The 13,680-nt window shown below is 43.2% G+C and overlaps 1 protein-coding gene across 3 annotated transcripts in view; it reads left to right on the top strand.

Annotated features, from left to right (window-relative positions):
* HGSNAT (heparan-alpha-glucosaminide N-acetyltransferase) overlaps window positions 1-13,680 on the top strand; it is a 54,006-nt gene that overhangs the window by 26,299 nt on the left and 14,027 nt on the right. For 2 of the 3 annotated variants that reach the window (XM_055566964.1, XM_055566963.1), the window contains 5 exons: window positions 1,610-1,725; window positions 6,812-6,948; window positions 7,170-7,291; window positions 9,749-9,818; window positions 13,468-13,537. In XM_055566964.1, the coding sequence (XP_055422939.1) occupies window positions 1,642-1,725; window positions 6,812-6,948; window positions 7,170-7,291; window positions 9,749-9,818; window positions 13,468-13,537 (483 nt within the window). In that variant the 5' untranslated portion in view covers window positions 1,610-1,641. Of the gene's footprint in view, window positions 1-1,609; window positions 1,726-6,811; window positions 6,949-7,169; window positions 7,292-9,748; window positions 9,819-13,467; window positions 13,538-13,680 lie in introns of those variants that run through there. The other variant, XM_055566965.1, reaches the window with a different exon arrangement.

The following is a 13,680-nucleotide window of genomic DNA, read 5'->3' as shown; positions in this document are numbered from 1 at the left end:
ATTCAAAAAGATGCATGCACCCCAATGTTTATTGCAGCACTGTTCACAATAGCCAAGACATGGAAGCGATCTAAATGTCCATCAAGAGAGGAATGGGTAAAGAAGATATGGTACATGTATACAATGGAATATTACTCAGCCATAAAGAAGAATGAAATAATGTCATTTGCAGCAACATAGCTGCAACTGGATATTATCCTCTTAAGTGAAAGAAGTCAGAGAAAGATAAATATCATATGATGTCACTATATGTGGAATCTAAAATAAAAGAATGATACAAATGAACTTATTTACAAAACAGAAACAGACAAACTTCAGAAACAAACTTACAGTTACCAAAGGGGAAAGGTTGGGGGGGTTATAAATTAGGAGTTTGGGATTAACATTGCAAACTATACATAGATAGAGATATAAATGTAATAGTTAACAAAGTCCTGTATAGCACAGGGAACTCTACTCGTTTTTCTGTAATAACCTGTATGGGAAAAGAATCTGAAAAAGAATGGATATATGTATAATGAAATCATTTTTCTATATACCTGTTGTGCTATATACTAGCACAACATTGCAAATCAACTATATGCCAATATAAAAGTTTAATTCAAGTTTTTTCTTTTTTAATATTTTCATTTATTTTTTTGGCTTTGCTGGGTCTTAGTTGCAGCATGCAGGATCTTTAGCTGTGACATATGAACTCTTAGTGGCACCATATGGGATCTTGTTCCCTAACCAGGGATCGGACCCAAGCCCCCTGCACTGGGGGTGTGGAATCAGCCATTGGACCACCAGGGAAATCCCATCCCTTTTTTCCTTTTGCCTGGAAGCTAGAGGGTAATTTCTCTTCCATCTCACAGATAATATGTGCCAATAATGGGTGACCTTGTTTTCCTAGCAAATGGGCAGAGTGAGGTGGAGAGTGTGCATCGCCCTCATGGAGCCCAAAGAGCGTCTGGTGAAGTGATGAGCTCTAAGCCAGGGAGCTCTTCTGTCCTTCAGACTTAGGCTCTCTCCTTCCCTGCCTCACATCTGCCATGGGAACCAGTTGATCCTGAACCCCAGACCTCAGGCAGAGCTCCTCAGACTGTGAAGGATGTGCAGATCCCCAAGGGATGCTGACGGGTCCTGCAGGTCTCACAAGCTGCCCGTCCCGGCTCAGAGCCGAGTGATGTGGACCAGGAAAGCTGGGGCTTGGGAGTCACACATATGGAGTCCCGGTGATTTCACGGAAAAACTCTGGCTATGGGTAGTGATGCAATCCTTGTGAGCTGTAATTTCTTCATCTGTAGGGTGGAGGAAATTCCCAGCTCTCGAGGTTGTCATAGCATCATAGAGAAGGTGCGTGGAAACTACCAAACCGGTGCCCCTCACACCTTAGCAGTTGTCGACTGTAAGGTGTGGTTGGTGTTAATTGAACCCTCGTTTGTAGTAGAGGCACACGTGTGGAAGGGGAGGGGACTGGGTGCATGTGTGCGTCCGTGTGGACAGGGCATGAGGGACAAGAAGCCCCGGCATTTGAGAAGCGTTCCTGGGAAGCTGCTGTTCACTCCAGTGCCTGTTTCTGACACATCTTTCAAGTGCCTCGTTTTTCTCTTTTTCTATTTCTTATCAGACTTAGACAAAAAGAAGCCTGTGGAGCTGAAGATGGACCAGGCTTTGCTGCTCATCCATAATGAACTGCCCAGGACAAACCTGACCGTCTACTGGAATTTCGATCGCTGTTACCATGTAGGTGCCACGTGTGTGCTCACAGTTATGTTTCTTCTGAGGCTAGTCTCATGTGACCTTTGTGCTGTCATGAAACCAACAAACATGTTAGTTTGTTGTTGTTTTTTTTAATAATTTTATTTATCTGCTTATGCCTCTGCTGGGTTTTCGTTGCTTTGCACGGGCTTTCTCTGGTTGCGGTGCTCAGGCTTCTCGTTGCAGTGACTTCTCTTGTTTCAGAGCACAGGCTCTCCATCCACGGGCTTGGTAGTTGCAGCTCCCAGGCTCTAGAGCACAGGGTCGGTGCACAGGATTAATTGCTCCATGACACGTGGGATTTTTCCAGACCAGAGATCAAACCCATGTCCCCTGCATTGGCAGGCGGATTCTTGACCACCGAGCCACCAGGGAAGTCCCCACATGTTAGCTTTACAGGTGAGGAAGGCTAGATAAAGATTCAGAAGGAATGCCATCATGGAGAATGCCTGGCAGTGGGCCACATCTGTTCACCTTCTCTTTTCCGTGCCCATCTTTTTCAGACCACTGAGATAAGCAAATCGATAGATCTGTTTTTGGGGTTTTTGGTTTAATGTGGCAGGTGCTCTTTCATGCCACAGTAAGAGCATAAGCCAGGTCTGGGCCGCTTGCCCATTTCTGCCACCTCTTAGAGCCTGTGCCCTTAGAAGCACTCTCCAGGGGCTTAGGGTGTGACAGGTTTTCAAGTTGTTAAGGAAAGATGTGCTAGGACTGGAGTCTCAGCAGGGTGTGCATAGTTCCCTTTGCAGTGGGTTCAGTTTGACCCTTTATGAAGCCTGAACTAATAGTGTTTTATTTGACTTCTCTGCCTACTGCATAACCCTCTTGCTGGACCAGAGAAGGAAGGGATGAGATTCGGGGTTTCTCCACGGAGGGGTGGTGAGGGCTGAGGGAGGCCCACACTGAGGCCCTTCTGATGATAAAGGATTTTATATGAAGGTGTTACTCCTGTGCTAAACCTTATTGCTTTTTTGGGACAAGGCTATTCTTCCATGTAAAATGAAATAGCCTACTTCCAAATTGAGAGCTTCGGTGTACCACCTTCAGAGGAGGAATTTTCCTGGATAGTGATCTGTTTAGTGCTGTTGTTTAGTTGCTGAGTCGTGTCTGACTCTTTGACACCCTATGGACTATAGCCCGCCAGCCTCCTCTGTCCATGAGATTTCACAGGCAAAAGTACTAGAGTGGGTTGCCATTTCCTTCTCTTGGGGAATCTTCCCAACCCAGGGATCGAACCCACATCTCCTTCATTGCAAGTGGATTCTTTACCTCTGAGCCACCAGGGAATCCCCTGTTTAATGTAAATAGCTTTTTTAAAAAAGGCAAATTTTTAGAAGTCCGCAGAATGGGCATCAGCTGGAAGGTGATGGAGCAGTATGTGACACCTTCTGTAAAGTGGCATGAAACAGAACATTTGTGATAATAAGAAGGTAGGTCAAGACCAAGAAAAGGTTTATCATACAAGAAAGTTGATGTATTTAACAAAACATCAATCATGTCTTGTCAAAAGAGACTAAATAAACACAACAGGCAGAAATAATACTTTCTGCAATTTCATCTCTCTACACAACAAAAATATAATGGAAGAGAGAATACAAAGGTAAATATTTCATGGAAAATCTTTGACCTGGCCAAAGCAATTCTTACGAAAATTTGTTTCTAAATGTTGCAAACAATAAAGATGATGTTAATACAATTAGTACAAGTCGCAGCTTCTGTTTAATGAGGGCCTGCTCTTTGTTATGCATGTTACAGCTCATATAATCCTCAAGGGCAATCCGGGATGCTACCGGCAGTGATACTGAGATTAAGGGCAGGAAAGGGGCTTTCTCCTGGGTGCCCCAGCAGTCACGTGGCAACGCTGAGGTCCACACCCCTTGCTCTAGCTTCAGAGTCTGTCCGCTTTCCAAATTCTGCTTTATGTTTATTAGGAAGAAGAGGGGAAATGCAAAGCTAGTGAGTAAGGATCTCAGGGTTTTGGAAATCAGTGCCATCATCCAAACAACAAAAAAAGGAAGCAATAAAAACAGTAACTATGGAAACTGCAAAGTGAGGAAAAATGGGAATAAGAATGAGCCAAGTGATTTTTTTAAAAATAAAAGTCACACATACTCTGTAATGGTCTATATGGGAAAAGAGTCTTTTTAAAAAAAGAGAGGATATATATATATAACTGATTCACTTTGTAATATAGCAGAAACTTACACAACAGTGTAAATCAACTATACTCCAATAAAAGTTTTTTTAAAAAATCACACAATTGATAAATTACTAATATATTTAAAGAGCAATGGAAATTAATAAAATTAGAATTTATATGTCAACAGAGATTAAAATAATTATGGTTCAATGAACAGTTAAAACTGATCAATTTAAAGTAAAAAAAAATCAATTCCTTTAAAAAATGTAATATGAAGATTGATCCAAGAAGTTGAGGACATGCAATTTCCCTGGTGATCCAATGGTAAAGACTCTGTGCTTCCAATGCAGGGGGCTTGGGTTCAGTCCCTGGTCTGGGACATTCCACATGCTGTGCGGTGTGGCCAAAAAAAAAAAAAGAAATTGAGGACATAAACAGATCAGCAACTGATTAAGAAATCTGGAAAATTATTTTCAAGTAATAAATAATTCTAAATCTATATAAGTGAAAGAGAAAGTGCTAGTCGCTCGATCGTGTCCAATGCTTCGAGACCCCATGGACTAGCCCACCAGGCTTCTCCCTCCATGGGATTCTCCAGGCAAGAGTACTGGAGTGGGGTGCCATTGCCTTCTCCAGGGGATCTTCCCGACCCAGGGATCGAACCCAGGGTCTCCCACATTCCAGGTAGATGCTTTAACCTCTGAGCCACCAGGGAAGCCCACCTATAAATCTATATACACCCACCCTAAATATAACAACTATTAAAAAAAATGATGGCTTGATACCTGATTCATTCTGCAGGGTGTTAATCTTAAAACCTATCGAAGAAATGAGAAGAAATGCAGGTCAGTGTTTCACCCTAACCCTAACCCTTAAACTTGTATCAGGTAGAATAAGTTGGCATACTGAGAGATTTAGGATGACTTATATTGTCATCCTTGAGGGATCTATAAGAAGTCATATATATGGACAACGATCAAGTTTTAACGGGAAAATTATAGTCTAAATGGGGAGATAGCCATCGCACACTGATGTGATGATTAAACATAGGAAAAATGGCAGTACTTCCCAAATTAGTTTATACAATCAACACAATTGCTGTTAATACATCAATGGATACTTTATAGAAGCTCCATAAAAAGAATTCCAAATTATATGAAAGAGTTTAAGTGGGTAAGTGAATCAGAGGATGGCCCGAAAGTGAACGGATGGTCCAGAGCCTTGCTCTGCCCGATGAGGTGCCTTGCAGAGCACAGTGGTAAGTGCAGCCAGAGAGAGACGAGGACCAGTGGTCCAAACTGAGTGTGACGAGTAGACTCTAACTTATGTATCAGTTTGACATACTACAGCGCAAACCATGGGAAAGGCATCTGGCGTTATCTGACACCATCTATCAAATACCCCAAGTAGATTCAAGTAAAAAAACCTACACATTAAAGAAAAGATGCAGAATACATCTTTATGCTCATGAAGCAACAGAAGAAATAACACACCAGAGTAGTGTGAGTGTATAAAGCCTTATAGACAACAGAATGTAGCAGCATGAAAGCACTAGAGTGGGGACATGTTTGAGAGAATTAGAAGCTTAATGTTGCAGGACGTGAGGACAGATTTCTAAGATTATGTTTGAGGGAACTAGGTGTCTAACGTGGTTCACACCATAGGGAACATAAAAGAGTCAAAGAAAATTGAATTATTTAATGTACTGATAGGGGCTTCCGTGGGGCTCAGCAGTAAAGAATCTGCTTGACCATGCAGGAGATGCGGATTCAATCTCTGGGTTGAGAAGATCCCCTGGAGAAGGAAATGGCAACCCACTCCAGTATTCCTGCCTGGGAAATCCCATGGACAGAGGAGCCTGATGGGCTACAGTCCATGGGATTGCAAAGAATAGGACACGACTGAAGCAACTAAACAGTAACATATCTACCGATAATTAAAAATGTAATCTGAATGCTTTGGTATTATAAACTCCTAAGGCAATGGCACCCCACTCCAGTACTCCTGCCTGGAAAATCCCATGGACGGAGGAGCCTGGTGGGCTGCAGTCCATCGGGTTGCTGCGAGTCGGACATGACTGAGCGACTTCACTTTCACTTTTCACTTTCATGCATTGGAGAAGGAAATGGCAACCCACTCCAGTGTTCTTGCCTGGAGAATCCCAGGGATCGGGGAGCCTCGTGGGCTGCCGTCTATGGGGTCGCACAGAGTTGAACACGACTGAAGCGACTTAGCAGCAGCAGTGCCTGAACAGAAGGAAGAAGGATGTGACATCCTGGTCAGGCTCTGAGAAATAAATCTGTTTTAGTTTTTTATTTTATGTGAATGTTGTTTGGCCACGTGTAACAAGAACCATTAAAATGATTTTTTTTTAAGCCAATAATCTCATTTTTGGAAATTTATCCCAGGGAAAGAACTTAAAGGAATAAGAACATCATGTGTAGATCTTTAAAAACAATATAATTTTTATAAATTATAGATATACTTATATGTCATATCATTAAATTAGATCTTTCAAAACTATAATTTATATAAGTTATATACAAAATAATAAATAAAAGCTTTGAAAGCAGCCTAAATATTCCTGACTATAGTATGTGATGGGACATGATGTATCAATTAATGCAACCTTGATAAATATGCAAGTTGGCTAGAATCATATAAGTTTATTTGTTAAACAATATTAGGCAAAACCATAAAAGGCAATATTTAATGGATGCTCTATTTATTAATAATGTGAAGAATTGACCTGTGAATAAAGGTTTGTGTAGTTCTATAGCAACACCTACTTACATAGACAAATTTTACCTAAATTATTGAAATTTAAAAATTATTTACAAGCATGAGGAAGTTTTCTCAGGCCCTTCAGTTGGATATCCGACCACCGCAGACTACCAGACCCCTAACCCTGGCCTGTGCTTGGATCTCTAGTGCCTGCTCCAGGTTCTGGCCACCGTCTCACAGAGCAGGAAGGCCGGGCGGCCGGGCGTTGCAGCCGTGGCCGTGAGCACCCAGCACGGGTCCATCCTGCAGCTGAACGACACCGCAGAGGACAAGGAAGTCTGTAGGTTCGTACCCGCTTTGATGTGATCTACTGAAATCTGCAGTTCTCTCTGCTTTTTTTTTTTCCTGTTTGGCTTCTAGCTCTTCCTTCTTTCAGAACATCTTTCTGTGTCTTCCCTGGTCTCCATCCAGAGACGCCGCTCACTCTGTCTGGACGGCATCACCAGTATCCAACTCCTTATTTCCTAACCTAATGGTGTTTCTTCATTTTACCTAATTTCTGTAGGCTGGAGTACAAATTTGGAGAATTTGGAAACTATTCTCTCTTGGTAAAGCACGTCCGTGACGGAGTCAGTGAAATTGCGTGTGACCTGGTCGTCAACAAGGAGCCAGCTGACAGTAACCTTCGTATGTACATGCTCTCGCTTGATTCTGAGAGTTTGCATTTTCAACCGTTTCAGTTTTTGAGTATTGTTTGCAACATGTTGTGTAATTCAGACCCTGGATTACAGGTTGTCTGTCTCATTATGGCATGTTTATAGTGTATTTATTGTGCCATTGGTATATACTAAGAAAATTACATGATATATAAAAATATTTGATATATCCACATATTCTCATAGTTGGTTTAATTTTGAAGCATAAATAAGCCAAAAAAAGTTAATGCAGTGGAAAGAAACTCGAAATTGGCTAGCAATCTGGCAGTTGACTGTCAAGGATCTTTCCTTGTTTTAGGATTTAGAATACAGTGTTTTCTGTATGTGTCTTTGACAGTTCAGACATCCTCTTGGGTTCTGAAGGAGTTGTTCAGTCTCTAATAACTCCTCTGGAGGAAATGAGTCCTTCCGGGCCCCCAGTAGATAGTATCAGAAGTCCCTGGGGCTGTTCCAAACAGTAAGCACTGTCCGCAGTGATGCTGTTGAAGACTGGTTGGTTGTGTCAGAAGAACATTAGTAAGAGGCAACGTGAAAGGGCCAATGTGGGAAGATTCAATCATTAAAAGAATAATGAAGTAATTGATGGAAACACCCTGAACATAACAAAAACCAGTGAGTTCACTATGAAGCTAAAAATCACAAAGCCCCCATCCCCAAACAGAAACAATATTTTGGTTGCCTTTGGGAGTGACAGGGACACGTGATGTTAACTGCTGCAATTAAAATAGTGGAAAAGCAGGATCATCTGTTGTGCTTTTCCTGTTTTTGACTGTGTTTTAGGATAACGGAGTAGTCCTAGGTGAAGAGGGTCAATTCTTTACAGAAGAATCTAACTAATAGTGTGGCAGAATATTTTGCAACACCCAATGAAATCATCGATTTAGGCAAAAACTGTGAGTGGATGGAACCATGCGATGAAAGGGAGACTTTACACGGGAGGGGTCAGGCCTCCACCCCCTGAACGTGGGCATCAGGTGTACGGTGGGCAGCAGGAGGTGCTACTGATGGGATGCGTTGATGAAGACGCCGCACCTGCGGAGCATCCCTGCCGGAAAAGTGGGCCTTCTCGACCAAGGCTGAACAGCTGACTTTCCATCTGCAGAACATTCAGAGGACAAAGGAACAAGATCAGTGACACCGGGTGGAAGTGCCCTGGCAGATCTAGACCGAGAATGAGACGCCCTGATAGGAGACGGCCAATCTCGTGTCAATCAAGTCCATGACTGTGGACGAATGCACAAGATTTAAGAAACATAACACGTGCAAGGTGTGAGCCTTGCCTTGGTCCTGATTTGAACACACGGACTACAAAAGGTGTCTTCAAGACAACTGGAAAAATTTGAATATGGAGTCAGTATTAGCCAGGGAGTTATTAATTTTGTATCACATTGTGCCTATACAGCAAAAGGTCCATTTTTAAGAAACTTTTCACTTTGAAATAGCTTTAGACTCACTGCAAGGAAGCGTTCCCATATGCCCTTCAGCCAGCTTCCCCTCAGCCCCTGAACTGTGGAATCACAGTACCGTGATCCCTCGTATAGTTTCTGAAACCAGGCGCCTAACGCGCGCCCAGTGCTGTGAGCTGAGCTTCGGACTTCGCAGGTTTCTCCAGCTGTCTTTCTCGTGTCCTTTCCCCGTCCAGGGTTCCAGGGCACTTAGTGGTCAGGTCTCCCAGGCCTCTTCTAAGCCAGTCTCATCTCTTCTAATCAGGCTTTCTTGATGTTTGACCACCTTGATGCTCTTGAAGAAGACTGGCCAGTTGTCTTCTTCCTTGGGTTTGCTTGCTGCCTTCCTGTGACCAGGAGAGGCTGTGTGTCTTCAACAGAGTCCTGTGGAAGTGACGCTGTGTCCTCTCGGGGGGTGGGGGGTCAGGTCAAGGGTTGCATGATGTTAAAGATGTACATCCCAAAGATGTGGGAATGAAATAACTGATGTCAGGGATTTGCCTAAAAGACTTCAGGCAAAAAAAAAAAAAAAAAAAAAGGAGAATGAAGATGAAGCAAGAGTGACAATGTTTGAAATTCTAGAATCTAGGCTACAAGTATATGTGGGTTTATTATACAATTCTCTACAGTTTTGAGTATGTTTGATATTTCTCATGATGAAAATTAGCACTTTAGTCATGAATCGTATTCTCAATTGTTAGTAAGAAATTTCACATAAGGGATATAGGCTTTCTCTTCATGTTGCCATTTTTATTTGTTTGCATTTTTTCTTTTTTTAACTTTTCCATTTATTTTATTGAAGTACAGTTGATTTACAATGTTAATTTCTACTGTACAGCAAAGGTGACTCAGTTGTACATATAAATACATTCTTCTTCATATTCTGTTTGCATTTTTCATTCACAGATAACTGCAATGACGTGACAGCCTTGATGCTTGTGACCACACTTTTGGTGATAATGTGTTTCCTTTGATTTTTGCAGCTGTGGCTATCGCGTTCCTTGTCGGCATGGCGCTCATTATCGTGGTGTCCTTTCTGAGATTCCTGCTGAGGTAAGTTGGTGCAGGCACACTGGGGAAAGTAGTATAGAAAAAATGTGTTCAGAAAAGGTAGTTTGATCATTATTCCTGGATTAAATGAAAATTTACTGTGTCCACCACGCCATCCTAGGTGTTAGGGATTCAGTGTCGAGTAAGAGATGGCCTCTGACTTCAAGGAAATAATAACCTAGTTGGCATGGATCTTTACCTTCAATTCTCCCACGTAGCTGAAACGTAGAAGAAAATGCTCGAGCAATCACTGTTTCCTGGAGGACTCACATCCTGCTTCGTGGCATGTGGAAGTGGCCTGTGATGGTTTTGGGAGATGCTGACACCCTGACTCTCTTCTTCCTCTCAGCTCTGAACCCTGAGGCCGTGCCTCCGGCCCCAGCTCCCGCGGCCAGGACCTCCCACCTCGGGGTAGACTCTCCCTTGGTTAGGGTCAGCCAGCTTGGAGAGGGAATTCCTTCCCCTCTGCTGGTAAACGGCCATTCTGGTGAGTGGATCTGTGAACTGGAGAAGAAAAAGAAAGTGAACTAGACTCAGGCCCAGCATAGCTTCTTTCCAAGGGAAGGTCTTTCCTCTTAGAAGGAATAGGATTGCATTTTGGCATGCTCAGCCGGTGAGAGTCTCAGGAAACACCACATGATTCTCTTGGTGAGCCGGATCCAATCTGGAAGAAAGAACTTAGAAAGAGTGTGCTTCCATGGCGGAGAACCCTGGCTGTGCAGGAGAGCTGCCTGCCACCGAGCAGACGGTTAGCCTCACTGCCATTCAGGCAGCGCAGTCCTCGCAGGGGAGGTGCATCCCTTTGAATGTTGATGATATACAAATAATGTAACAGTTTCTGAGAGTGTTTACATTTGGTGTGGTTTTTTTTTTTTTGGCCACCTGGGTCTTCGTTGCTGCTCATGGGCTTTCTCTAGTTGCGACAAATGGGGGCTAATCTCTAGTTGCGGCACGCAGGCTTCTCACTGCGGTGGCTTCTCTTGTTGCCGAGCGCTGGCAGGGTATGCAGCCTCAGTAGTTGGGGCTCACAGGCTTAGTTGCCCCACAGCCTGTGGGATCTTCCTGGACCAGGGACTGGACCTGTGTCCCCTGCATCAGCAGGTGGATTCTTAACCACTGGACCGCCAAGAAGTCCTCATTTGCTGCGTTTCATGTGAATGTGTCTGTTGCATAATGTTTAAAGTAGTAGCTAGCTGACATCAGGCTCCTGCAAAGAGAAGAACTTCCCCTGCCTTGTAGTGGAACTGAAACTCCTTTCGCACATGATTCTGCCTTCTCAGCCTGAGGGCACATGCTCCTGTGGGCAAAGCAGAAGTTCCTTGTGTCTCTCCCATCAGCTTCCAGCTGCCCCTGGAAGCCCCAGAAAGTTCAGATGTATGTGAACTAGAAAAGAATCTGAAAAAGTAGTCAGAAAAGAGTATATTGTCTGTTTCCTTTTCACTTGGGGGAACAAGCATGTATAAGAAAATAAGTGCTTTTTCAACTTTAGTTTTTAAATATCTTTGTTGTTGTTGCTCAGTGCTCAGTCGTGTCTGACTCTTTGCGACCCCATGGACTGCAGCACACCAGGCTTCCCTGTCCTTCACCATCTCCTGGAGTTTGCTCAACTCATGGCCATTGAGTCCGTGATGCCATCCAACCATCTCATCCTCTGTCGTCCCCTTCTCCTCCTGCCTTCAACCTTTCCCAGCATCAGGGTCTTTTCAAATGGTCAGTTCTTGCATCAGGTGACCAAAGTACTGGAGCTTCAGCTTCAGCATCGGTCCTTCCAATGAATATTCACGGTTGATTTCCTTTAGGATGGACTAGTTTGATCTTCTTGCTGTCCAAGGGACTCTCAAGAGTTCTTCTCCAGCATCTTAACTTCTCCTTTTTTACCCTTAATTATATAGTTCTCTTTCAAAAATTTTCATGTGACACTGATATTATTAGTGCTGAATAAACAAAAAATAGGAGTTGACTTGTAGTGGGAAAAAAGAAATTTAAAATATATGCATTGGATACATGGATCATATTTGGATACTATTTTGAGCAATTAATTTGCAAAAAAGATAGGAAAATTGAACTGGCTGGTTTTTTGGGGGGGTGGGGGGGTGGGCCACACTGCTTGGCTTATAGAATCTTGATCTTAGTTCACCCACCAAAGATCAAACCCATGCCCCCTTCAGTGAAAGTGCAGAGTCCTAAATCACTGGACTGCCAGGAGATTCCCTGTGTCCTATTTTAGACTTCATGTATCAGTGATAACCGTGTTGGGCTTTCTCTTTCTGAGCTCACTTAGTATGATCATCTCTAGGTTCATTCATGTGGCTGCAAATGGCATTATTTCATTCATTTTTGTTTCTTCATGGCTGAATGGTATCCACTGTATATATGTACCACAGCGTCTTTATCCGTTCCTCCATTGTTTGTTTCTTTGTTACTGAATTGTAAGAACTGCCTGTATATTTTGGAAATCAAGCTCTTCTCAGTCACATCATTTGCAAATATGTTCTCCCAGTCCGTGGGTTGTCTTTCACTTTGTTCGTGGTTTGCTGCGCAAAAGCATGTAAGTGTAATTATTTTTGCTTTCATTTCTATTGTGTTGGGAGAGTAACCTGAGAAAACATGGGTGCAATTAATGTCAAAGAATGTTTTGCATATATTTTCTTCTAAGATTTTTATGGTGGCGTGTCTTATATTTAAGTCCTTAAGCCATTTTTATTTATTTTGTGAATAGCCTGAGGGTGCCTCTAGCTCCATTAATTTACATTTAGGGTGGAGAAATATCAATAAAATCAGAATCAAGAGAAAGTCACCCATTCACCTTGACACTCTTGTTTATGCTGGTTTTCTTTATTGATATTTTTGAAACTTAAATTATTGAAGTATAATTGATTTACAGTGTGTGTTAATCTTTGCTGTACAGCAAAGTGACTGAGTTATATATACACATGAATATATAGAATCCTTTTTCATGTTCTTTTCCATTATGGTTTATCACAAGAGGCTGAGTATAGTTCCCTGTGCCGCACAGCAGGTCCTTGCTGTTTCTCCGTTCTGTATACTGTGTACCAATTTGCATCTGCTAATCCTAAACGCCCACTGCATCCCTCCCCTGCCCTCCATCCTCCTTGGCAACCACGGGTCTCTGTCTGTGAGCCTGTTTCTGATTCAGAGATGGGTTCCACGTGGAAGCGGGGCCGCGCGGCGTTTGTCTTTCTCTGCCTGGCTTCCTTCACTTGGTGTATCACCTCTGGGTCCCTCCTGTTCCCGCTCCGCTCCTGCTGCTCTGGTCGCGGTGCCTCAGCCTCCCACGGCCGCAGACGCTGAGGTCCGTCATTGGCTGCCTTGAGCACGGTCGGTTGTTGCGCCCCCTGCTGTTCTAACTTTAACCAGATCTCCAGCCGCGGGGACTAGCGGTGTCGTTTGCCCTCACGACGTTCTAGGAAGGCTCTGTCTTTACTCCTGCTTCCTCCCCGAGGCATCCGTGCTGTCCTGCCCCTGAAAGTACCGCTGCTGTAAACTTTGATTTCTACTTCCGTTTTCTTGAAAACGGAAAATGTTTGATTCTTTGACTTTATAGAATATGAGCTTTCATTTTCTTTCAGCATAATATTCTGAAAATTCTGCCCAAGAAAATAAATTAACCGGGCCTTTTATCTGTTGACAGTTTGGAAGACTTTCAGAATTGGATTTCTAAAGCAATCAATTCTCGGGAAACCGATCGCCTCATCAATTCTGTGAGTGATTAGAATGCGTCTTGTGCACTCTGGGTGTCTTCCTCAACGCGGAATTTACAGTCCCTCATGTAGTCATCTAGACCATCTTACGTGTGCATGGCCAGGTCGAATGTCCTGCGTTCTTCATCACCAGAAGGCCCCTC

Source organism: Bubalus kerabau, chromosome 2 (genome assembly GCF_029407905.1).
Source record: "Bubalus kerabau isolate K-KA32 ecotype Philippines breed swamp buffalo chromosome 2, PCC_UOA_SB_1v2, whole genome shotgun sequence".
In the NCBI taxonomy this organism is placed as follows: Eukaryota; Metazoa; Chordata; class Mammalia; order Artiodactyla; family Bovidae; genus Bubalus; species Bubalus kerabau.
This window is presented reverse-complemented; position numbering and strand designations above follow the sequence as displayed.